The sequence below is a fragment of the Triplophysa dalaica genome, chromosome 7 (assembly GCF_015846415.1).
Source record: "Triplophysa dalaica isolate WHDGS20190420 chromosome 7, ASM1584641v1, whole genome shotgun sequence".
Taxonomy (NCBI): Eukaryota; Metazoa; Chordata; class Actinopteri; order Cypriniformes; family Nemacheilidae; genus Triplophysa; species Triplophysa dalaica.
Genome location: NC_079548.1, coordinates 7,143,410 through 7,169,882, shown reverse-complemented (window position 1 = coordinate 7,169,882; position 26,473 = coordinate 7,143,410). Strand labels below are relative to the sequence as shown.

At 38.0% G+C, this 26,473-nt stretch overlaps 5 protein-coding genes across 6 annotated transcripts; 4 read left to right on the top strand and 1 right to left on the bottom strand.

The window, feature by feature from the left end:
* Positions 1-1,143: 1,143 nt before the first annotated feature.
* On the top strand, positions 1,144-4,233 carry prr15la (proline rich 15 like a). The gene is made up of 2 exons (XM_056753093.1): positions 1,144-1,475; positions 2,968-4,233. Exons 1-2 carry the CDS (start codon positions 1,451-1,453, stop codon positions 3,318-3,320), a joined length of 378 nt encoding a protein of 125 aa, XP_056609071.1. The 5' UTR covers positions 1,144-1,450; the 3' UTR covers positions 3,321-4,233.
* A 545-nt stretch (positions 4,234-4,778) lies between these two features.
* On the top strand, positions 4,779-7,455 carry atf4b (activating transcription factor 4b). The gene is made up of 3 exons (XM_056753092.1): positions 4,779-4,943; positions 5,689-6,087; positions 6,199-7,455. The coding sequence occupies exons 2-3, from the start codon at positions 5,787-5,789 to the stop codon at positions 7,140-7,142; spliced, it is 1,245 nt and encodes a 414-aa protein (XP_056609070.1). The 5' UTR covers positions 4,779-4,943; positions 5,689-5,786; the 3' UTR covers positions 7,143-7,455.
* A 203-nt stretch (positions 7,456-7,658) lies between these two features.
* On the bottom strand, positions 7,659-10,648 carry si:dkey-110g7.8 (GTPase IMAP family member 8). Its single transcript, XM_056753091.1, has 4 exons — positions 10,294-10,648; positions 9,251-9,982; positions 8,607-9,188; positions 7,659-8,499 (listed from the first exon to the last, which is right to left on the bottom strand). Exons 1-4 carry the CDS (start codon positions 10,322-10,324, stop codon positions 8,447-8,449), a joined length of 1,398 nt encoding a protein of 465 aa, XP_056609069.1. The 5' UTR covers positions 10,325-10,648; the 3' UTR covers positions 7,659-8,446.
* Positions 10,649-11,493: 845 nt separating this feature from the next.
* adsl (adenylosuccinate lyase) lies at positions 11,494-17,246 on the top strand. 2 transcript variants are annotated; one of them, XM_056753875.1, is made up of 13 exons: positions 11,494-11,728; positions 13,091-13,294; positions 13,452-13,496; positions 13,576-13,655; positions 13,974-14,145; positions 14,363-14,409; positions 14,511-14,601; positions 15,270-15,339; positions 15,509-15,656; positions 16,041-16,131; positions 16,254-16,343; positions 16,501-16,677; positions 17,084-17,246. In XM_056753875.1, exons 1-13 carry the CDS (start codon positions 11,582-11,584, stop codon positions 17,168-17,170), a joined length of 1,449 nt encoding a protein of 482 aa, XP_056609853.1. In that variant the 5' UTR covers positions 11,494-11,581; the 3' UTR covers positions 17,171-17,246. The 2 variants fall into 2 exon arrangements, with proteins under 2 accessions (XP_056609853.1, XP_056609854.1); XM_056753876.1 differs by having other exon boundaries at positions 11,514-11,634.
* Positions 17,247-17,377: 131 nt separating this feature from the next.
* On the top strand, positions 17,378-20,767 carry tmem150b (transmembrane protein 150B). The gene is made up of 6 exons (XM_056753877.1): positions 17,378-18,398; positions 18,507-18,566; positions 18,930-18,997; positions 19,071-19,198; positions 19,296-19,473; positions 19,597-20,767. Exons 1-6 carry the CDS (start codon positions 18,334-18,336, stop codon positions 19,794-19,796), a joined length of 699 nt encoding a protein of 232 aa, XP_056609855.1. The 5' UTR covers positions 17,378-18,333; the 3' UTR covers positions 19,797-20,767.
* The last annotated feature ends 5,706 nt before the right edge of the window (positions 20,768-26,473 follow it).

The following is a 26,473-nucleotide window of genomic DNA, read 5'->3' as shown; positions in this document are numbered from 1 at the left end:
GCATTCAGACCTTTAGTCAATTAGAAATGTTACACCCTGCGATGATGCAGTGAATTAAAGATTTCAATGACAGAGAAACAGTATCAACCCTTTTGAAATACTTCTATCCTCGTTTTACCTGCATTTGCAGTCACATTTCTTTTGCTGTACGTGATATCTACACTGTAAAACTTTGCTGTGGTTTGCCAGTAACTTACTGTAGATTTAAGTACTTTCCTATTAGTACTGTTTTCTATTTGAGTTAAACTTTACTTTAACCAAAGTTAAAATGCTTTGACTTTTGAGATTCAAAGAGTGCAAGCATTAGCGCAGCCACACTGCAAAAATGTCTTTTTTATCTGAAACTTCTTAAATTACGATACATTTACATAACAAGAAAAGTGACCTAAGATATTTAGTCTTGTTTAATGAAAGAAAATGTAAGAAGTAGGTAAGTATATGATTGACACAAAATTGTAAATTAAATCTACAGTACATTACTGGCATACCTAGTGCAAAACGACAGCAAAGTTTTACAGTGTATCACAACACCATCAGATTCAGGTTGTTCCCGAGAGTAGCTCTCTAAGGGCCTCCAATTAACACCTGATGTTTTTTCCAAGTAGCAACGGTAATAAGTACATTAATATAATTGAATTGTGTTTCCCATGAGAGCAACTGTAACCAAATGGATCGTTGAGGACAACACGAAAATAGATGCGGCCAGATCTTAATGATGAAATGAACCGAAACTCTTTCAGATAAATTAAAAGTGCATGAACTGACAAATCGGTGGTTTGATTTGCCAACACTGAAACTGTGTTATCTTGATCTGTCAGTCTTATCATGAGCTTATGAATAATTTGGACACAAAAAGTTCTCAGTTGACCATTGACCTGTTCCAGGAAACTCTCAACAATGGTCAGGCTCATTGACCCCCATCACAATCTTTATCTCTTTATGGAAAACCACAAAACAAGATTTAGATCACCTGTGAACAGCAAGTGCTCTGTTGTCCTGAGAATAAGGCCTCACACAGGATGTGCCATGTTGCGTGCAAAGAGAAACCTCCCTTATCGATACCTTGACGAAACCATTTCAACTCTCACATATCATATCAAAATCAATAAATAAAACAATAAAATGTAAATGCTACTTATATGCAATATAAGCTTTGCTATCACATGTTTAACAACCGGTTAATATTATGCAGAATAAAACCAAAACTAGGTTTTATATCTTTCAAAAAGCATGTGTACTGCAATACAAACACACTATTTTTTTAAAGATTAAAGCACTAAAGTTATAAAATATATTGCTGTGGGTTGAAATAGAGCTGGGCAGCAGCACCTGATCTCTGTTTGCTCTCGTAAACATAAAAGCAGGAGTGAGAGTCAAAGCTCTCGGAGACTGAACAATATTAGCATACTGTATGAAAATTACTGCTCTGTTGCCAAGCAACCGGCAGTAAATGGTCAACTCCTTTCCTGTGAATGGTGAGTGGATATGGCCACACGACACTGTTGTTTTGTGTGAATGGAGTTTCCCTATTAAAAGGGTTTTTTTATTTCTCAGAAAGCACGGAATAGAGTCATGTATAGGCAGTAGATTTTAATTGTACGTGTGTGAATCGTTCCCAAAGAATGTTTTCCTTTCATGTGTGTATCAATGTATGTGGGTGTATTTTATTTCCACTATGCGTGTATATTAAAGGTGTGCTTGCCTTAATTGTTCTGGTGTAATGGTTTACTTCAAAGAGGCCATTCTGGCTTGTGTTGACATTATGGACATTGAACTCTTACTGGATTGTAAACTTTTTGTTAATAGCAGCAAGGGGATTTTTAAGAGCACCACGGTGTTTGGTGTTAAATTTGAGAAATATGTACAACATAGCCATGATCTCCATATTACGGCTAAAATGACAAAAAACAAGGTCCAGTGGTTAAAATGTGTGTTTATGTGTATGTGTGTGTCCAGAACAGTGAGTCATAGTCGTACAGAATTTGCACACACAAACGTGACAGATTTCTCTAAAATTGGGCTCTTGCATGATTACGGAAAATATTGGTTAATCTGATTTTGATTTCAGGAACTAATAATAGCGCAGTACTCTCTTTAACTATATTTAAATGCATTTGATAAAATTCTGTTGTGACACAAGTACCATTGAATCAGTTATGAAAAAAATGCTGTGTGCCGATTTCATATGAGTCAATGTAGATGGTTGTCAATAGAATCATTAAACAAAGTTGATGTAAAATGTGAAAAATACACATTTATGTTCAAATTTCTGTTAATATTTTAAATTCAAAACAAAGAAACGCTGTAAGCGTTAATATTTCGCACAATTTCTAGGCCACTATTTAAATGTAAGCAAATATGCGACATTGACCATGGAAAGGCTGGGGTTTTTAGCCTCTTTGAAGCACATGTGATGCTATTTGGAGCATTTTCATGATGCCGAAATAGCATGAATCCTCTGGTTTTGCACAGTACCTTGCTGGATATCATGACATATCTGTCTGTAGCACTTCCACCCATCCAACATATAGCTTCAGTTTGGTGTGTGTGACATTTGATGCTTGTAACCAGAGCTGCACATGTTAAAACTCAGCATACTTCTACCATATGGTGCTTACTCAATTACACTAAAAAATTCAGTAGTGGCTACCCCTTCTAATGAAAGACACATCTTATATCAGCTTTAGTGCAGTGCTCATCTTACTTATTACTCATCCTCTTATTGCTTGTGTTGAGAAGATGTAGCTGGAGAACAAGAACAAGTTGTTTACAGATATGCGTCTTATTAGGTTCTTTTATCTTGTGGCTTTAAAACAGATCCAATCAACCCAAAACTCATAATCAGATTAATATGGTCACTTGGGCACGACTCCAGAAGCAACATGAGCTCATAATATGCCTATGACTTCTTTAAATATATTAATTATTGAATTACATTTAAAGTATCTCATTCTGTTCTTTTTGCAGAGTCATTCAAGTCTGTTGTCATCTCCATGGCTACTGCGGACCCTGCGCCATCCTGGTGGAAACTGACCTTTATGCGTAAAAAGAAATCAGAGCCTAAGGTGTTGTATGAAATCCCAGCGGAACACGGCTACAACAGCGGAGAGACACCCGGCACATCCGATCCGACTGTTGACAGCCAGTTTAACGCCCGCTTAGAACGCATCGTGGACAAAACGGCAACGAAGGGCCGCCACGTAAAAGTTTCACATTCGGGTCGATTTAAAGAGAAGAAGAGAATCCGAGCTACGCTAGCAGAAAACCCCGACCTGTTCCCTGAGACCGAAATGACTGAGGGTAATAAAACTGGAAAATAAGCCACTGTGCACTGTGCCAACATGCGTGTAACACAGTCAACAGGGCCTCGGCCCATGCAGCACTTTTGTATTGATGTCCTCTGCCGTTTACAATCACCTGAGGCTTTGCCTAAAGAGAGAACAGGTTTGCTGAATTAGTGACTGACAGTGATGTTTGGGAACAAAGAGAAGAACAGAGCCAAAGATCAGGTTTCTACAGATACACACAGAAGACTGCAATTGATTTTATTTGTATCACTGGGGTTGTCCTTTGAAAGCACAAGATACCATTAATGGTAGAATATTTTTGTCTGCTTATTCTAGCACATTTCCCTGTATTTTATGTGGTGTTGCAAACTAGAATTACAGCTACAACATTTGATTATACAGATCAGCAATATATTATCAGCAATAAGAGTAATTAAAGACTGTTATGGTCTTTTATTTAAATGTACATTGTAAATCTAAAACAGATTTACTGTTTGATTATTTATTGCTATCATTATTATTATTATTTAAAATTGGTAGGAGCCCTAAAGACACACTCTTCGATGTGTTGTTCTGAATTAGGTGTAAAACGTGTTATGTAACATTGGATTTTAAAACACCTATACAAGACCGAAAATATATTTTGAATGAACATTCCTGTTGCAATGATAAACAATTTTTAATATACGAGTTGCTATATATTAGGCATAAATGTCATTTATGGTGCAAAGCTAATTTTTATTTAAAAAAAATAATTAACAAACAGGACGGGGTTTTCTCATTTAATTATTGTGCTTTTATGTTGAAATAAATGTTAAAATAAAATACTTGCACATTACTTAATTTAATTGTTTGCTTAGCTGGTAGTTTACACTGAATTTTGTACAAAATTGCATTTGTTGTATGTAAATAGGCCTGGAACTAAATAAATTCGTTTATAATTTAACAGAGTTTTCATTCATTTCTTCCTGAGCCTGTCACACAATATTTCTTTATTTAGTTCTACCGTCAGCTGTTCAGCTGTGCTACTGTTTTATTCTTTTGTGTTCTTTACAAACTGTGCAATTTGACATGCATTGACGTATCATTTTATATCCAGCAGAGGGCAGCAGACGCAACATTTCATCCGGTTTAGCCTGCTTTTTATTTCATGTAATTCTGACAATAATTGACATTATGCTCGTGAATGGTTGTTCAACCTGTCGACCGATCAAATCTAACCTTAATATCTACTTAACAACTTTATATTTTGTACGATACTCTGTCCTAGCCGAATCTATAAAGATCGTATAGATCCTTTAAAACAACCCGAATTGCAAGTAACTAATAAAAAGATTTTCAGAGTTCAAACTATCTTAACTCAAATTATAACACATGGGGTTAAAACAGGTGGATTAATAACGTGTCTATGCGTAGTAACACAAAACAAAGCGCCCTGGCGGAGGGATATGTCTGGTTTGCACTGCGGTCGTATGTAAGCGCAAACTCGACGTCACCGTCTGCAGTTTTCTCCTTCCCGCAGCTGATTTTTGTGAACACTCAAGTGATTCTGCTCTCCGCTGAAATGGCCGTGTGAACCGCAGCTTGTCAACAGCGCGCAAACCTCTCAGTGCATCAGCAAAGTGCACTGGCTCCTTACATTTATTTAAAAATGGCGTAAGTATACTTTTGTTGTTGTTCTCAAATGTCGTGGATTGACACAGTGTTTATGGTGTAAATAAAGTGGTCAGATTTGTTAACGACGTGTGTTTTAAAATAGTTCTGTTAAGTATATACGGTGTTGTTTAGAAGGTTTGAGTGACTATAGTGTAATGACGTCGGTCACGCGCCATATGTCTGCCGCACTGGCAAATGATAGTCGATACTTTGTACTTGTCTACATTTTAAAATGTACATTAAAGTTATTGACATGGCAAATACATATAAACACGAGCCATTTTGTCGTAATTTACTCAAATAATCCCAATTTAAACGGATTAACTCACTTTTCTTTGTCATCGCGTGCTCTTTATAAAATGGCGCGCGTTCCTGAAAAGGGAGCGTCGGTTCCACGAAATGGCGGAATCTGTTTCTAATGGGATATAACAATGGGACGTTATAATGTCTTTCATCGAATATGATTGTTTAAAGTCCATGTACACAAGTTCGTATAATTAACTATAGCGATTACAATTTCGATTAACTGGGAATTAAGTTTTATAAATAGACCCAAGTCTGCTGACAGTAAGCGTTAAGTGTCACGTGACGGATGTCCATATATGGACCAGAGATATAGGCGGGGCAGTGATGTAATCATGACATAGAAAGGCATTGTTAGCTTGGCTTATGTAACTATTTCTGATTACATGATTTAGAAACATTCTTTAATAGGAGAATAACTACTTTTTATTTTCTATTGCAGGTCCTTTGAAGCAACTCACACCTTTGCTGTACCTGACAGCACGAAATTGTTCAAATTCCCTGAAGAAGAATCATTGATTCCTCTTGAAATAGACAGCCATGTCTTTGATGAGCTCACGGTTTGGCCAGGACGATATGGAGGTCCTTCTTTGGGACCCATTATCACCGATGGCTGACCCTCTGCGGTCCTTCCTAGACGAAGATGATGAGGTTCTTCCTCTTGAAGGTGCCGAATCGCCCCTCTCATCATTCTCTTCCTCTCCACATACCTCTCTCTCCCCACCCTGCTCTCCTCTTTCCCCTCAGAGGGGGGAGAAGGCTGGGCTTGACCTGCTGTCCCCGTCCTGGATGTCCTCAGATGAGTTGTGCCTAGGCAGAGTTGGCACAGACAATAGCAAAGGTGAAATTGAGCACTTCATTCCAGATACACCATACTGCTTTTAAGCTCTAGTTTCTGAATTATTACATAAAATACTAATTCATAGGTTTTATTTTTTTTGTTTCCCTTCAGAACATTCGTTCAGTGAAATGGATTGGAAGATGGAGCAGATCGACTTGAGTGAGTTTGATCTCGACTCTCTCATCGGCTCCTATGACTCTGAGGATCCACCCAGTTCACCTGAAGAACTCATCGCATCTCTTGAGTCACAGATAGATTTATACTCCCTTCCCCTACCTTCTGAAAATACTCATTCGCCCTCTCCGATCACCCCTGCCCGTTCACCTCCAGTTTCTGTTAATGACATTGACTCATTCACTTTGAATACCCCAGTAACCACACCTTTTATCATATCTACACCATGTGAGATTGATTCCACATCTGTCGTACCCCAGTCTTCTGAGTTCCAGGAGCTTGAGATCAAGTCAGAACCAGCCTCCCCAGTCCCTTCCACTGACCCTTCCGAGTCTCCTGCTGACACGCTTGAGCTCGGCAGTGAGGTAGACATCACTGAAGTTCAGAGTCCAGCCCCCATCGAGGTCCGGGTGCCTAAAATTATCCTCTCCCTGTCTCCATCCGGCATTGTTCTTGTTCTGGCTCCCAAAGAGGAGGTTAATGCCACGATTCCGACTACCCACCAACCTGAAACACCCCCACCCTCTCCCTGTTCTCTCTCATCCAGGGCGAAGCCCTACTCTCCGCCGGAAGCGAAGCCTACCCAGAATCAGCAGTCAGAATCACCTGTCCTAACGGGAAGAATAAAGTCAGGCAGAGGTTCTAAGGTGGTGGTTGAGAAGAAGCTAAAGAAGATGGAGCAGAATAAGACTGCAGCAACGCGTTACAGACAGAAGAAGAGGGTAGAGCACGACATTCTCCATACCGAGTGCATGGCTCTTGAGGAGAGAAATCGAGAGCTGGCCGAGAAAGCAGACTCCATCACGAAAGAAATCCAGTACCTGAAAGAACTAATGGAAGAAGTCAAGAAAGCGAGAGAAAGCAGATCGGTGCGGTCGTAAAGAAACTAAGAAAAATAGTTTGATGGGGAGAAACCCAATGTCGAAGTAGTGATGTTTCCTTTTAGCATGTCATAAATCTGCAAAGCCTGTTCTTCTCTTGCCTGTGTATTTTCAGCATTCGTATGCACAGTATTATATAAAGCTTTTTATTTTGTATTTGTCTTGTTGTGTGTAATATCCAAATTACAGTTGTGTATAGATGATTAAGGCCTATAATTTATATGGGATTTGTAGAAATAGTATGATGTGTACTTGGTGACTTGCACATAGAACTATTTTGTCATTTTACTTGTGTAATAAACTTGAAAAAATAGCTTGTTGTATGCCTAATTTACTTGTATGCTTTTTTTGTGTGTCTCACTTAAAATAGGCTTAATACATTAACTGCCTCCATGAAATAATTATGTGAGTACTAAAGCAGGTTTAATTTATTTTTTCCTTTATTTTATAAAACTAATTTTTTGGAAAATGTTAAAGTTTGAATTGAATTTTAAATGGAAGTACGCAATGCACTGGTTTTTATTGTAAAACTTTATTATTTATATTAAAATATGCTGTGAAGCAACTTCACTCCATACATCCTTTTCATGGCTCTTGTCTTCACAGAGCAAGTTATATTGCAGCAATATTTGTTTTAGTAGATGAATATTACTAGGCAATAGTAACAGTCACAATGAAAATGAATTGATAATTATATATCTGATAAGGCAGAATATACTGCTACCGTCACAGCCATTACATATTGCTTATCAGTCATAAAATACAAAAAGAAAATCCTGAATGTTAAGATGCATGTTAAATTCTGTTCAATCTATAAATGATAGTCATGTACTCTAAAATCCAGAAGCTATATACAGAATTTCAGTTGGCATATGATGTTAGTGGTCACATGATTGTTTTTGTCATGTGGTCTGTAGTAAAACATGCATGTAGTGTAATACTAGCAAATACTCATCCATAACATTTCATGCATGTGATTTTAGTGTCACGGTTTGAATAAAAGTAATTTTATTAGTTATCAATGGTTCACCAGACTTGAACAGGTTTGACAAAAGGTATCTATATGACACTAGTAAGTGCTTCTAGCAAAGATGAAGAAAATAAAGTATTATCTATTTTGAAAAATACATTGTCGTAAAGCAGAACATTCTGGACAAACATTAGACTCAAGATGACATAAAAATAGTTTGCATAGCCTTATGTTTAACAGATGCGGAATGAAAGTACTGCTTGTCTTGGGATCCATAATTTTGTTTTCCCTTTCATCTTTATTTCCCTTTTAAGTGAAAATGTGCAAATAACTTTTAATGCAGGATGCATTTTCCACTGTTTTCCTCCTCGTCTAGTTCTTGGTTCACTGCAGAGCAAGAATACAACAATGCAACACATTTAAATAACTGATAATACTTGACAATTACATGTATATTTATGAGTGAACAGTTTTCAGGGATGTGAAACACTCACGCTTGACGGGTAAGAACGGTTCCTGTGCATTTTCCGCCACCATTTCCTCTATTTTCTGCAATAGTTCCGTCACCTGGGCCTTGTCTTTGCTGGCTTTGGTACAGTCCAGCACATGATAACAGTTCCAGCAATGTTTCATTAGTTTCAGAAGCTCACCTCCGTTCCGCTGGATGTGATCTTCGATGGATGTGTCGTACAGCCAATCGCCACACGAGAAAAGCACCAGCGTGTGCATACAAGCCTCCTCACCGAACATTTCCAAGTGGCTCTTGATGGCCTGCCTCTTTTTGAGAGTGAGGGTGGAGACCACAGGGATGACCAGTAAGAGAGCGTGTGGGCCCGGATGGAGAAGTCCCGCCCCTAGTTTGATTTCTTTTCGTATGTTGCTGGGTGTGCGTTGGACGGAGAACCAATCCCAGCCTGGGGTATCAACTATCGTGAGGCGTCGACCAGCTACGAACGCTTGGCGACGGACAGACACCTCGGTTGGCTGTCCTGATCCGAACACATGACAGCCCAATAGAACGTTGCCCACAGAGCTCTTTCCACCTCCACGCCAGCCAACCAACAGCACCCGTAACTCTGTTAAAAGACAAGAAAATTAAACTGTATGTAGTATTTTTTAAACAATTGCACAAACCCACCTCTTGGTGGAGATCTGAACATTGCCGGTGTCCTCTCCACTCCGTTGCCTCTATCCTCTTCTCTTTCCCTTTGCATCTCTTCGTCTTCAAACAAAATGCTTAGCCTCTCCATTTCAAAGAACCAGCCCTGATTCTCCTGCACCATCTCCTCCACTTTCTGCAAAAGCTCGGCAACCTGTGCGCTCTTGTCAGACAAGTTGTTGTCCACGGCATGGTACCTGCAGCCACACCTCTCCACCAGCCTCTGTAGCGCTGCCCCTGCATCCACAATGAATTCCTCCACACCCTTGTCTTTCGGAATCTGGTCCGCACAGGTAAACAGGACCATGGTGTGCCGCCATATTCCGGCTCCCAGAGCTGTGACTCTGGGCCACAAACCTTGCCAGTGGAGCTCAGTGAACGGTGCACTGATGGGAACCACAAGCAGCACAGCGTGAGGACCAGGAGAGCACTGGTCAATGATGGATTGCTGGTTCTCTGGACAACACTGGTCAATGATGGATGGCTGGTTCTCCGAGTCTTTCTCATCGATGTCTTCGGTTTCAATTTGAAATCCGAGGGTGTCAATGACCAACAGTCTCCAGTTGAGTATATCTATCCAGTGTTGCTGTTCTGTTAAGGAATGGTCGGATGGGTTCTTCTCTTGACTCAAGATGGTACGCAGGGTGGAGGTTTTACCAGAGCCCTTGAAGCCCAGTAGCAGCAGTCGACGTATGGGTGGACAAGATCCCTCTACAGTTGAGAGATCAAATTCATAAAAAACAAAGTGGGTGATCAGAACTGTATGCAAGACAATCCATGCAGATCGCATCCACTCTTGTTATCTGATTCGAATGCTGATCCAGAATCAGACTGAATGTCTTGTATGGGAATATGTATTTTTTTATCATTTCACTGATCTAGATTTAACTAAAACTTTCCAGTCTGCATTAGAAAGCTCCAGAGACGCAGCAAGCACATGTAATGCAGAGGGAAAGTGATGCAGCTGTGTTTGTTTGAAATACCAACACGATGCAATGAAGTTAAGGTTTAATATCACTTACCAGCGTTTAAATCAGAAGAGGCTGTAGCCATCTTGTGTAGTTGGTCTGCTGTCTCTTTTCTCGTTCTTTCTCCTTTTTCTTTTTTATGTGTCTGTCCTAGTAGCCAGTTGCCAATGCTCAAAACATACTTTACCCCCTCTTCTGTCTCTCCTACTTTCTTTTTCTCCCTCTCACATTGATTTCCTGAAAATACACTATTCTTTCAAGCCTGTTTTGTTCCTTTTGTTCATATAATGATACAGACAGAAACAGCAGGAGAGAGGAAGTGTAACGAAGACTCAGAACGAGGAGGCATGTGGTTAGAATTGTAAGCAAGGTTAATGGGATGAGTTTGACAGGAAACAGCCTCCCACAGTTCTTCTCAGCAGATCTTTATGGTGATCGAGGAGGTGGGACGGGGGGCTCCGGTGCTTTCATTGTGTGGTCTTGAGGTTAGGGGTGGAGCGAAGGCTGCTGTTAGACCAATGAAAATGCAAAAGTGTCAATATCTTCCCCGCCCACCTGATTCTGCAGTATGACCTAAACCCAACCGCATTAAAACACTAGAGGGACTGTGAAACACCAGAGCGAAGAACATTCCTGGACTGTCACTGTGGTACCATGACAAGCAAAAACTATTTCATATAAACTTAATATAATAGCAATATTTTGTTTTTATACTTAATATCAACGTTAATATTTTAATATAATTTCATACATATACAATTATAACTTATATTTATATGATGCTTTTATGACTGAAGATGATCAAAGAAGAAACAAATTAAAATGTGAATTTTATCCTTATCCTAAATTCGGAGGATGTTGTAGGGTAAAACACAAAAGTAATGAAGAAATTAGAGCTTTAAATCTCTATTTATTTTTTAACTTCTACTTCACACACGTTTGCCCTAAAGTAATTTTTTTTACTTATTGTTTCTGTAATATTTTAATGGCTCTTGCTTTCATCTCATATAGGCTACTGTGTACGCTTATAACATTCAGACAGCATGCTTATAGCACTTTTGAAATGTTTCTTAAATATTTATATCCCGTTTCATTTCAGTTAAGTTTTGTAACATTCTCAATTTTATTTCATTTATTTTAATGCCTGTAAAATATGAACCTATAAAATATGTACAATTCTGCGGCCACTAAAGAGAGGGTTAAAGCCGAATCCCCATTGTGCCGTGTTTCGTTTTAAACTGTCGCAATCCTTCTGCCGTCGCTCTGTCAGAAATGTCGCGGCTCTATCTGTCAGCCTTTAGTCCGCTCGCGTTGCTTTGAGCTTCACTGATCCACTGCAAGCATGGAGGGTTCCGGGGACGAGTTTATGAAATATCGCTCACCGCTGGTGTCTCGGTACGCTAGTAAAGAAATGGCTTATAACTTTAGCGACAGAAAAAAGTTTACCACGTGGAGAAAACTGTGGCTTTATCTGGCCAAAGCTGAGAAGGTTGGGCAGTTTATTTCTTTTCAAGTTATCCTTTATTAAATACACATTATTAATAATACTCGCATGATTCTTTGAATGCCAAATGTGAAGTTTTTGACCTTGATGAAGTGGAGATCTCAAGTTGCCATCTCTGAGTCTATAAATAGTTTGAAGCACTGTGTGCTAGTACTTATTAAAGGTGCATATGAGTTGCATGCATGATTTTATGTAACTTGTATGTTTACATTAATGTGCACTGCACTGGTTCATTGAATGTCTTATCAGATTATTGCTATACCTTAGTAACGTTAGTTGTAGGTTTACAAGGGTACAGAATGGTAAGTTTCTTAGTATTTGTATTTTGTACTTTCAAAATCTCATATAATTTGTAGTTTTGCATGAAACCATTTATGTGCTTTTCTTGACCTTATAATGAAGGCATATAATTCATATATATATATTTTTTCTGTATTTGTGACATAGTCTGAGCGTATTTGTAAACAGTCTTTCCTGACCTGTGAGAGAGGCAGGTAGGTAGTTACTAGCCCAGGGCTGATCCTGGATCAGAGGTAGGCAGCAGCTAAATCAATGTATACAAACACAACTAGCCCATCAACTCCGGCTCAGGTCAAAGGTCACAGATTTTTATAAGCCAAAAGGTCATAGTATCTCATCCGTTGACAAAGAACATACTCTGAATCTCTTAAAATAGTTATCTGGATTAGAAATAGATATTTTTGACCGTAGATGTTGTGAAATGTGCTGGTTTATGGGTTGAAATGTACGTTTGGTTTGTTCAGCTTTGATCATTCAATAAATCATATAGACTGTTTGATTAGCAGAGGGTAAAGTGTTTCTGGGACACAGCTGTCCGGTCACGTGCTGGTCATCTGACCTGTTATCTTATTAGGATGAAGTGAAGAGAAACACACGTCTGGTACACAGACTCTGAAAACATAATTATAGTTTACAGAACTAAACTGTAAGACCGCTAAGACATAAACACATGCAGATAAATGTCTTGGACCATGTAAAGGTGAGGGTAAGAGCAGAATGTCTCCTGAGAGCTTTTCACTACTGGTGTCTGTTTCTAAAGACGAAGCAAGAATGCTTGTATATCATTCTGCTTGTAATACGTTTTAAGGGAGAGTTCACACAAAAATAAAAGTGATGTCTTCATTTATTCAGCTACATCATTTAAAACCTGTATATGACAAAAGAAGATATTTTGAAAAATATCTCCATACTGTGGAAGTCAATGGAGTACAACATTATTTGGACACCAACATTCTTCAAAATAACTTCTTTTGTGTTCTAGAGAAAGTCATAGAGGCTTGGAATGCCATAAATGATGCAATAATGTCATTTTTTCTCCTTCTGCAGGATTTGGGTCTGCCTATAACAGATGCCCAGGTGAGTGAGATGGAGTCTCATCTTGAGGACATTGACTTTGTGATGGCCGCTGAGGAGGAGAGAAAGTTACGGCATGATGTCATGGCCCATGTGCACACGTTCGCTCACTGCTGTCCCACTGCTGCTCCCATCATCCACCTGGGCGCCACTTCCTGTTATGTCGGAGACAATACGGTAAGGGGAACATGTTATGGCCTCATTTTATGGGTTGTCGTGGAAGTACTGTTGGTATTGTTTAGGTACAATGACCAAATTGCTATTGCAAGAGTTAAATTAAAAGCAATAATTAAATCAGTATGAGGTTCCACTGGTTCTCTTTTTTTATTCGTAGGACCTGATTATGCTGCGTGATGGATTTCATATCCTGCTTCCAAAGGTTTGAATGTATGATATTTACAGTTATAAACAAAAACACCATCTAGAGCAATAAAGCTTTCAATCTTTCTCTCTTGTAGTTGGCTCGTGTCATTGACAGGTTGGCGAACTTTGCCGAGAAATATGCTGATCTGCCCACTTTGGGTTTTACTCATTATCAGTGAGTATCGGTCCATCTCGGTGCCAGAACACACACATACACAACTTTTTATATCCGCTTTGTCAAGTATTTATATAAATGACGTGAAGTTTTGTTTTGAGTTTCCATTGCCCTGTGATATTTTATTTTAATGTGCATAAAAAAAAAAAAAAAAAAAATCTGACTTTTTATTAGTTACTTTAATTTGTCCGTCTCACTCTTTTTTCACTCCCTACTCATGTGTTCTGTAACCCGTTTAACACCATACTTTGTATACATCTAATTTCATATCAACACTTATAGTACTTTTAATTTTTGATAATGTTATTTCTCACTCAGACCGGCTCAGTTGACCACCGTCGGGAAGCGAGCGTGTCTCTGGCTGCAGGATCTGGTCATGGACATACGCAACCTTCAGCGTGCTAGAGACGACTTGCGCTTCCGGGGGGTCAAGGGAACCACGGGCACGCAGGCAAGCTTCCTGCAGCTCTTCCAGGGTGATCATGATAAGGTGATTATTATTTTACACTAGCTCAATATTTGCTGCACAATTCTAGAAGAGTTTTGATGATGACAGTGCCCCTACTGGTGATAACGTGTAACTGAACAATTTCCGCATTAGTATTTTAGTGAAATAATTAGTTTTAAATGAATAAACCTTTAGATGCTTTTTATTCCAAAAATGTTTCTGTAGTTGAACTGACTTGATGTGTGTTATTTCCACACAGGTGGAAGAGTTGGATAGAAAGGTCACGGAGATGGCTGGCTTTAAAAAGTATGCTCTCATTGTTCTCATTGTACATACTATATACTACTACTAAAGTTACTCAAATTGCTATTAAATAGTGCATATCTGACCAGACACCTTTCTTCTAGATCGTATTTGGTGACCGGTCAAACATACAGTCGTAAGGTGGACATCGACTCGCTCTGCGTGCTGGCCAGCCTGGGAGCCACATTACACAAGGTCACTAATACCGAAGCATTATGTGTTTATGCATATTGATCACAGATCAGCAAAAATATCAAATTAGGTTTAAAATAGATTACATCTGCAGAAAAAATTAAGAGAGCGTTTCAAAATGATTTTTTCAGATTTATAGGTATGCCCTTAGGTAAAACTATATCTGTTTTTCATTAACAATGTTTCTACCAAATTTCAAATAAAAATATTGTTTCTGTTTGCATCTATTTGCAAAATAAGAAGACTGGAGAAACAGGAAAAATATCAGAAACAAAAAACAAATTCTTATTCACTTATGAGTAATACAACAGTAATACTTATACACATAATTGGTAAAAGTAAAAATAGGTGATATCCTGGAATTTTATCACAGTTTTCATGTGTCTTGTCAGTCTTACACATTGGTGTTGTATGGCTTTGTCACTCCTGAGATTAGATTTTGTTTAAATCCAACAGACAATGAAATGGAATGACTGAATACATCTAAAAATTCCGATTAAATGGACATTTTTAATAGTCTCTTAATTGTTTCCATGGTTGTAGCATTGATATGAATAATAATCCGCCCTCTAGTGGACATACTATGTCATAGCAGAGGATTTCTGATGAACAGACATGTCAGTTTTCTCCAATTGATGTTGTTTATGTCATGTGCTTTTATGTTGCTGTAGATTTGCACGGATATCCGTCTCTTGGCTAATCTGAAAGAGATCGAGGAGCCTTTTGAAAAAGAGCAGATTGGTGAGTGTGTGTTTGTACAGGAGTGTATAATAAACAATAAAAATAAAAGGAATGAACTACAAAAGGCAGGGATTTTACTGTTGAGCAAGGATTTCTTCATAGGCGTAATGTGAACCTTTTTACCATGGTAAAATGGGTAGCAAGCTCTTTCTCTCTGTTCTCCCTCCAGGCTCGAGTGCCATGCCATATAAAAGGAACCCCATGCGTGCTGAACGCTGCTGTAGTCTCGCTCGCCACCTGATGGCGCTGGTGTCGGACCCCCTGCATACATTATCTGTGCAGTGGCTTGAAAGAACACTGGATGACAGCGCTAACAGGCACACACACTTCATAACACAATTACAATTGTGTTGTTCTTGTCTGGTTTTCTTGTGATCTGAACATACTGTGATGCACGTTGATAATCAGATTAATTTTTTGTTGTAAAACAAAGAAATGATATGCTGTAAAAAACAAGAAACAGAATTATGCACTGTTTCTAGGATACTAAACAAGTAGAACATTTGAACACCATGTTCACTCCTTCGTATAAAAGAGCAGGTTGTTGCTTATTTTAAGACAGAAAAGACTAAATCTTGTTGGATCACTCCCAGAATCTGAAATTTCAAACATAATCTAATTTGTTATTTAAAATGTTTAAACTTATTATTATTGTGAAGACAACTGTGAGTAAACTCTGATTTGTCAATGTGTGTACATAGGAGAATCTCTCTGCCGGAGTCTTTCCTCACCGCTGACATCATTCTCAGCACGATGCAGAACATCACTGAAGGACTCGTGGTCTATCCTAAGGTGTGTGTGTATGTGCTTATATTTTAGCTGTAGGAAATAAAGGCAGGTTTATACTCCAAAAATGTACAATCTGTAATTATTGTGATCATCAGTCTGTTTATTGTGTCTCTATATGCATATAGGTGATTGAGAGGCATATTCGTCATGAGCTGCCCTTCATGGCTACGGAAAACATCATTATGGCCATGGTGAAGGCTGGAGAAAACAGACAGGTTAGAAAAAACATGGGTACTTGGGTTACAAATGCTAAACTATTTAAAGTGCATGTAACAGCTTAAATGACAGTTATGATAGCTAAGACATAGTAATGTATATTGTGCCTTTAACAGTGACAAGATATCCCATCTGCTCTGTGCTAAACACCCACAGGACTGTCACGAGAAGATCAGGGTGCTTTCCCAGCAGGCTGCAGCCGTTGTCAAACAGGAAGGTGGAGACAATGACCTACTAGCACGGGTTCAAGCTGATCCATATTTTGCCCCCATACTTGGTCAACTGGATGCCCTTTTGGATCCCAAAACGTTCATCGGCCGAGCCCCACAACAGGTGCCTAAACTAGAATTGTTTAATCAAAACATCATCATATGTGGCCCTGGATCAAAAAACCAGTCTTAAGTAGCACGCAAACATTTTTTGAAAAATTCAAAAATACATTGTATGGGTCAAATTAATAGATTTTTCTTTTATACCATAAATCATTAGGATATTAAGTAAAGATCACGTTCCATGAAGATATTTTGTAAATATCCTAACTTAAATATATCAAAACTTTATTTTTGTGAGTGTATTTATTTTATTATGTAAACATCTAAATTTCAAAAGATGGACCCATAAGACTGGTTTTGTTGTCCAGGGTCAGATATGTCTTACAATTAGGGATGGTTCATGATAGCCTACTAGTCGGTTAGATGTGTATTTTGATCATTTATTTTCCACTCTCTCTTTCTGTCAGGTTACAAGATTTTTGTCTGAGGAAGTCAGACCGGTCATAGAGCCGTACAAAAGTAAAATGGATGTGAAGATTGAACTGGAATTATGATGCGCGAACAAATGCACGACTTTGTATGACCGACAAATCAAAGCTGTATGACAATGAATAAATGTTTTGCTCTTTATCGTTTCTGTGTCTTGCGATATCTTTAAATGAAGTCTGATCTTTAGGAGGTAACACACGTTAATGACCTTTTTACATAACCACAACAGTCTCTTGGTTTCCATGTTAATTTATGGCATAATTATGTGTTATTAGAGTAATGAGGTGGATGACCAACAGATTTAGTTATTTATAGGTGTGTGGTAATACTCGTAAATCATCACTGTACATCATCACATGGAGCATGTCAAGTCATCTCCATAAAGCATAACTGTACTGAAAATCATACTGTAGTGTCATATATCCAAAGGCAATGTTACGCAATATTCCACATTTAGGACAGGTGAGAATATTTGTTCTGGAGTGGGTTTGGGTTTATGCACCTCTAAACAGCTCGTGTGGTTGTGGAAACCTTTGTCATACAACCATAAATCAATGACGCTGGCACAAAGTCCACAACAGCACATGGTTTGAATTGAAGAATGATACTGTGCTATACTCGAGAACATCATCCCGCATCTCTGAAATGTTTCTTCACATATCCAATTAAAGGAAGAAGTTGAAGATAATCTAGGTGAGTTTTGAACTTTAGTTTGAATTCCTTTAAAGTTTTATATAGTTAGAGTTTAAAGGGACAAGTCACTAAAAAAAGAAAATGTTTAACTTGTGTTCCATACTTTATTTCTAGCATTAAACATAAAAGGGGGACATGTTTATGCTGGCTGAGAGCCAAAACAAAAGGATGTGAATATTCCATAGTAATCACTGTCTGTTTTTTACCATTTTGGCTCACTTGGTTTTCTGGGAAGATTTAGGAGTTAGTTTTTGTTACATTGAATGCTCAGTACTGCTCATCTAAAATTTCAGTCCTAAAAGTCTGGCACCTTAACATGCTTAATTGATAATAACTGGTGGTTAGTGCTGGGATACATGTCTGTTTACATAGGTTTCATTGAATGGAAATGTCATTGATGAGAATGGGTGTGGCCTTGCACGTTGTTCTCTGTCTGAGCATCAGCGGGTTTACTCATACACAAAGTTCACTTTACTTGCATGTTAGTTGCTATAATTAAAAAAGGTTAATCAACAGGTGATCTGATTGGTCCATCATGTGGGCATGGGCATTGCTACCCGTCACCCTGGCAGTGTTTGGAACTGTTGGCCTTTGGGTTGTGTAAGTCATTCTATCACGTTTTATTCTATAGCCCCTTATTTACATATGTTTGACACTGTATATATATATATTAATGCAACTCTCTTTGTCCGTTACTTTGTGTGGCAGATATGGCATAGCTGTCCACAATAATACAGTTAATATAACTGTAGAATTCCCTTATATCAGGTATACTTTCTCTTAAAAAAAAATTCTCTGATTGAAAACAATTAAAGGGATAATTTCCCCAAAATGAAACTGCTTTTATCCTTTACTCGCCCTCTTGTCATTTCACACCAGTATGACTTTCCTTCTTTCACAAACACAAAAGAAGATATTTAGAAATTTTTTGGTAACCGAACATTAGCGGTAACCATTCACTTCTATTGCATGGACACAAAACCAAGTCATGGTACCACTGTTGTTTCACGGCTACTTTAAAATATCTTCTTTTGTGTTGTGCAGAAGACTGTTATACAGGTTTGTAATGTTAAGAGCTTGAGTAAATGATGACATTTTCGGGTGAATTAACTTTTTTATGATCTTCTTTAGCGTATGTGGCTCATACAACCCCCAGAGCTGCCTGTTTGCTCAAATCTGCAACATATGCTGTGTGTTAGGTGAGTCCATTCATTTAATTTAGAAAAAGATTAACTTCTAAATGACATTTGCTCTCGTGTTGTCTCTCTTCAGCAATGTGGATCGTCTCGATCAGGTTTCAGCAGGTACAGGATTACGGTTGTGCATCTCGCACAAACACAGCCGGCCTGGTGCTTGGATTCATCTCTAGCATTGGGATTTCTATTCTTGGAAACTTCCAGGTAAACATGCACTTATTTCATAGTTTGTTCTTGCGTTTTGTTGTTTTTACTGTTTATTTTTATGCCTGATTTGGCACATGTTTATGTTTTTATTTAGCAATCGGTACAATTGGAAGTTCATCTGCTTGGGGCATTCTTGGCCTTCGTCCTGGGTTTGGTTTACTTCTGGATCCAGACGTGGCTTACCTACAGCGCCCAGCCGTCACATGACCGGCGGTGGGTGGGGCCAGTGCGCATCATCCTATGTGGCATGTGTACATGTTTGGTCATCAGCAGTATCCTTCAGCTCTAAATACGAAGTCGGACCAAATTGTTATATGAGGCTTTGCAAATGCATTTCCTGTAAGTTTAAAAAGCCAACTGGAATGAATTTTTTTCTTAACATGCTCTTTTTTCAGTGGTTGTTCTGCACTATGTAAAGTATCGGTCCGAGGCCGCTATATGTGAGTGGGCACTGGTCATGTGCTTCTTTGCACTGTTTGGGGTTTTTGCGGCCGAATTCAGACACATTGACTTCCATAAGTTCACTGTACAGAAGGAGGGCATGAAAACAGCCAATGATGCCAATGGAGTATGGACAATGCAGGAAATTCATTAAAAAGCAGCTGATTTTTCAGATATGTAAAATAGTGAGTGACTGTGCGCATGCACGCACACACTATGGAGTAAAGTGATATTGTTGATGACCACAAAAGAAAAACATAACACTCCCATTTCAGATAGACTTGCCCTCATCTGGTGTTCCTACTATCAGTTTCAGTGTATGTTTTCTGTATAATACTTGAATTCCTTGGAAATATAGCAGTGTCTCAGAATATCCATCAGTAATGTTTTTTTCTAAGGCATGTTTAAATGAAGATGTCGTAATTTAACTTAAGATAACTCCTATCTTAATCTGAGCCCTGTCTGGGAAATCACCCCTTAATACATTTATGCATTTGGCAGACGCTTTTATCCTAAACGACTTACATTGAATTTTCCTATACATTTGTTTCTAAGTATGTTTAAGTAATATAATTTGTAAAGGAACAGTTCACCCAAAATTGAAGATTCTGTCTTCATTTACTCAAGTTGTTACAAATCTGATCTGTAGACATTTCGTTGTCCTGATGAACACAGAGAAAGATATTTGGAAGAATGTGTGTAACATAACAGTTCTTGGCCACCATTGACTGCCATTGTAGAAAAATTGCTTGTTGAACACAAACGATATTTTGAAGACTGTAGGAAAACAAACAGTTCCGGGGCACTTTTGACTGACATTGTAATTTTTTCCTGCTATGATATTGAATGGTGTCCAGGAACTGTTTGGTTACAAGCATTATTCCAAATATCTTTGCGGTCATTACAACAAATATTTGGATCAACTCGAGTGTGTGTACATGATGATAGAATTTCAGTTTTGGGTGAACAGTCCCTTTAACTTTAGTACAGTACCATATCAGTACTATCTTGCAATACCTCAAACCGGCTGTCTTTGTTTTTTTTAACTATACTAAATTTATTTTGTAATTATTTTGTAATTTTCTCTAAATATATGTTTGGTCTAAATATAAAACTGGCAAAGAAAAAGAAATGTGAATAAACCTTAAAACAGTCTATTAAGTGAACTTTATAGCAAAGCAAAGAAAAACTTAGTATGACAAAACCAAAAAGCCTTCCATTAGAATAATGAATGGCACCTCAAAATTCGTCATTTATTATTCACCAGGACTATGACTCCAAAGTTTTCATCCTCATAGGCAGAGGATATTAAAACTGTCAATAATATTAAATTGTGGAGGAAGTGTATTTACATACAGTAATCACCAGATGGAGCTCTTGGCACAAGTTTTTTGCTATTGTTTACACATGTTCTGGTCCTAACCAAGACCGGTGTATCTGGTTGATAAAAATGTTTTAAAAACTCATAGAAGTCACATCAATAATTCTGGTGTGGATCAGAACGGTAAGATAGAATAAATCTAATAACACGAGCTGGCCATCAAACAAGACATTTATAATGTGGATTTGGACTCAACAGAGTTGAAGTGTTTTTTCTGATGGGAAACAGCAGCAGAGAGCTCTCTGTGATCCTCAAAACCACATTCTTTCACATACACATGCCGCTCAATGATTGGGGTTGGGGGGATGAGAGTTAGAAAGAGAGGAGGGACAGAAGGGGGAGAAATGAAAGGAAGGACCTTAAATGTTTAATGTTGTAAAAAAGTCCTGGGAATTGGCTTTGGGTATTTCTATCCCTTTTCTATTTTGATACTGTTTCATGATTATTGTTATTCTAATATGTGGACTGTGTCTTTTGAATGTCCGCTTGGTTTGTTTGTGTATTTTGGGGGATCGGGTCAGATGAGAAATGCTGTTGTCCAAACATTGACAATAATGAATGTAACTCAATGTATTTCGAATTATACAGAGATGGAAAAACCTTGATGAAACATTTTCATTCAGACTTTTTTAATCTGTTTTTAATGTTGTATTGTTTTTTTTAATGTAAGATAATATATAAGATACATATTTGTTTTGATGGAAGTTGCAATGGGATGGCGAAATGCAATTGTTTTTTATTCATTTTTAAGTTGTATTAAAGGGATATTTCACCGGCAAATCAAAATTTCCGTAGGTACAGTTTACGGTTGTGTATACATTTGGGCAGTATTAGTGAACTCAAACCACACCATATGACCCCTTTAAGAGAAATATCCATATTGACAGTGCTTTTAATGTTGATGTCTAGCTTTTGTTATGTCTCTAATACTTTTTGATTTGCTTCTGAAGACCTTTTTTAAGAACACAGAGCCGTGTCGAGCAGTTCTTTAATCGATGCACTTTTTGGAGCTTCAACGCCCATTCACTCGCATTCTAACGCTTGGAAGTAAAATGATACGTGGTATTATAACTTCGACCGCATTATACTTCAAAAAGAAAGTCATATTCAGCCAGGATGCCTTGAGGGTGAATAAAACGTGGGGACATTTTGATTTGACTGAAATATCCCTTTAAGTTAAAGCACCACTTTTAAGATTTTAGCAGCATCTAGTAGTGATGCTGTGAATTCCAACCAATGGCTCACTCCACCCCTCCCTTTCGAAGCACTACGATGGCTCTCACAGAACTAAGACGACGTCACGTTTTGGCTTTTTGGTCAAATGAGATAACACGGTCTGAGCAGTTTGTCCATTTAGGGCTACTGTAGAAACAACATGACGAATTCCATGTAAGGGGACCTCTATATTAGATATAATATATATATTAGATATATATATTATATCGTATATATATATCTATATATTAGATATAATAGCTCCATCTAAGATAATAAAATCATAACGCTTCATTATGTAAGCTATTTATACACCTCTGAACGCATAGTTATGTATATTACATAGCGCTTCTGTCAATAGATCCGTAAAAAAATGGTTTTTAATGGTAAAACCGTTTTTTTAATGGAGAATTATCTTTGCAGAACGAGATGTACCGCATTGTGCTTGATCTACCCTGTCCACACTCAAAATCGCACAATCACTGTGACCTTTGAAGAGTCTAAAGAGACATTTAATTCATTCAAAGAGTTCCAGTTTTAGAGATGCTGTAGTTGCCATGCTTGGCTAAAGGGCACAGAGTCTGGCTGGGTCTCATGTAATGCATGTATGTGTCCGCCCTAAGTGTAAGTTCGTTTTATCATTGTTTTAATAGTGCAGCAGGCCTAAGGACCACCTTGATTTAACCCTTGACCGTAATCTCTGTTCACACTTGCGTTATTCTAGATTATTTTTATCCTCTGCACAGCTCCTACTGGACAACAATAGCACCAGCACACTATCTCTAAAGAAAACGGTCTGCTTGCCACCTCGAACACACACTGCTTATCAGCAAATGACCAAAATCCTGCTCGGAGAGAAAAAGGAGAAAGACAAAATCTACGTTTGTGGAGGCTGGAAAGTTCAAACTATGAAGGCAAGAACAGAGGCTTTAAAAAAACAGATTTGGGCCCAAAGACCTAATCTTCACCATGCATCATCTAACAGGTCTGGAATTTCCCCAGCTGTTAGGAGCGAGTGAGAAGGGGCACATACAGTATCCAGCGAGTGGGCATCTCCAGTCATGATCTCATCCCGCAACTCTGGCTCTCTTGAGTGAAGAGCTGCCCTTTTGCTCAAAAATGCCAAGCGCACCACATTCCTACACACTCTGAAAAGTCCCTCATCTCTGAAACACACATTCATATGCCCTCTTTGCCCTTTCGTAGAGAACAATCAGACGTAATGACCATACCGGACCCCCGCACACGGACCCACACACTAAGACGTGTGCATGCAAGGTCTTGAGGAGAGTGGCAGGTGTTTTTGATTCTGGTAATACAGAAGATCTTTATCAATGACAGAAGTTGTTTATTAATGATGTCATTAATGTTTTGTCACATTTCACTATTAATCTCTCTCTCTTTTTGCTCACTCCACAAACCCCCTGATATTTCCCCCCTCTTTCTCTGGGAACTTGACCACTGGTTCCTACCTCACAGCTTGACACAATAGTCTACAGATGCCTTAAAAGAAAAGTGGTATGGTGTTTGATCGGAAGGTGAGATCGTTTTTGGGATAAACTCCCGGATAGTGCCCAGCTGTACCGGAAAAACAGGAAATTTTATTTAGTGGGAGAGAGAGCTGAATAGAGTTACATGGACAGAATGACATCACAGATTCTGATGGTGAATAATGACACAAATGCATTTAACAGCTGTCACTGATAAAGATCTTTTCTGTTCACCCACAAACACGTGAAACTGTGTTATTTCTCTCCGTTTGAGGATGGGTATGATGATTTTCTTTTTAGGAAATGGACTTTAGGTGCAGGGGTCGTACAGAAGGGGTCCCCCAAAGTTTTAGAGAAATATTGAGAAATTCCCAATACATTTGAATTAAAATAGTTTCTCCTTAGGGTTGTACAACCCAAAAGTGTAGCCAACTGTTTAAGTTTGGAAACAATATGCTGTCTTAATAATATTCAAGGAACTTAAAGGAATACCTCACCCAAGATTTCACCCCCCATTGACTACCATAGTAGGAAAAAACAATGGTTGTCAAAAGTGCCCCAGAACTGTTTGCTGTCCTACATTCTTCACAATGTCTTATTTTGTGTTCAACACAACATAAAAATTATAAAGTGTCCTGGGAGTCAATGGGGGCAAGATCTGTTTTGTTACAAGCATTCTTCCAAATATCTTTCTCAGATTTGGAACAACTTGAAGGTGAGAAATCGATGACAGAATTTTCATTTTTGGGTGAAGTATCCCTTTAATATAATAATATAATTATAACAAATAAATATACCCTACCATGGATATGTATTTTTAAAAGGGGGTCCCTTACAAAAAGTTAATCCTATTCGGGGGTCCTTGGCATCATGAAGTTTGAAAACCCCTGGAGTAGAGAATCCCCAAGCAAATCTACCAGTAAGCAGATTCAGCCCAAATGACTTTAGTTTGATTCTTAATTTAACCAAATCTCGGTTTCACTGGTTCCTGTCACAGTGTAAACTGTAATTACTCACGGAGGGTAGTAAATGGGTGTGTATCTGAGTAAGATTTTTTTCTTTTTAAACATCTAAAACTCCTGGGTTCTTTGGCTTGGGTCACGTGCTTCTTCAAAGTCCTCTGGGTAGATCAGGCTCTTGTTTAGAGGTAGACACAGGGTGCATGTGTGCTTTGAAACGGCTCAGCCCCAGGCTCTCTGCATTCATGTTTGATGTGCTGCATGATGGAGTTTCACATCGACCACACAGACTTAATAAATTGAACATTTTGGAAAAGTCGACCAGTTCAATATTTTTTTCTTTACATTATCCTGTTCTTGAGAATGGACAGGTGGAAATATGTATTTGTCAAAATACAAGCTTTATATGGTTTTGTTTGCTAGACAGGGAACAGATTGCAGAATTTTGATTAAAATAACTCTTAGACGTTTATATTTGAAGAGTTCATTTGCAAAAACAGATAACTTTTTTAAAACATCATGTTTTTTTATTGTGCGTTCCATTTAATTTCAAATAAACTGCATTTGTTTTGTTTTGATTAAGTAATAATGACAAAAACAATTCAGCTAACTAACGCGATAAAACAGAATAAAAACATGAAAAGGTAATAAAAAACATGGTTTATGACAATTTTTTTAAATGATTGAGCACCTGTTTTTGCAAATTTACTCTTCATTTATTCATTAAATGCATGCTGTTCCCCAAAGGGACTAACAAATGACAGCTTTTACGTATAACTATCTATATATTTAAACTATGCATTTAATTGATTAAACTCTAAATGTACTGTTTTACAACAAGGCCTATTTTATTATAACTTATTTAAAGTGACGGTATCAAATTTAGAAAGATTTAATATATCCTTCAATTTAAGTCCAAAGATATGTTCTTTCATTGTTGGTAACCTTTGCATGATGCCACGGTTGTGACTGAGACCTTTTTCTTTGAATACCACGACCTTTCCTAAGACCAGAGGCCTACAGCTCAAAATCTTAATCATTTTATAATTAAGAACTATTGTATTATGTAATCATGGTGACATTTAATAACCTGCTGATCCAAAATGAAAGGAGGCAGAATAGGCCTATAAGTATGTATTTTAGGTATTGGTGTAGTAACTGTAAATGGTTGTTTTATAGGATACATTTTTCTTTTATAAATGATCTAAGCTATGCTTTTCATCATCATGTGAAGGGCTAACCGAAACAACAATTTAAATAATAAAAATAAATGGGGTTGTTGACGCTGTATACTCTTACAGGCGACAAACATTTGATGTCATGCAGTTTTTCCTTCCTGTCCAAATAAAGACAAGTTCCACGTATGAGTCGACTTCAGGATGAATATGTTCTGAGTAATGCGACAGAGATCCATGTACAGTATGTGTGTGTGCTGACCTTTCTGAGCTAAATTCGGCTTGTCGGTGTGAATGTGTTCTCAGCGTCTATTGTATTCTGGATCGTTATCATTGTAATGCAGTTTCCTGTGTTCGAGAGAGAAAGACCAGGAGAGAGTGAGGTGAGCAAAAGCTAGAGGGAGTTTGGACGGGATGAGTTTGCTAGAAATCTGGATCCATAATTGATGTTTAAGGGGATTGACAAGATACAGTTCATTCAGTTTCCAGCTTTGGACTTTAAAGAAAATGAACATTTCAGAATATTGTTTACATTTAAGATGCTCGGTACTTTTTTAACTCGCATATCAACTGATATTCTATACAAAAGTAACATTCATGTAAATCTGACA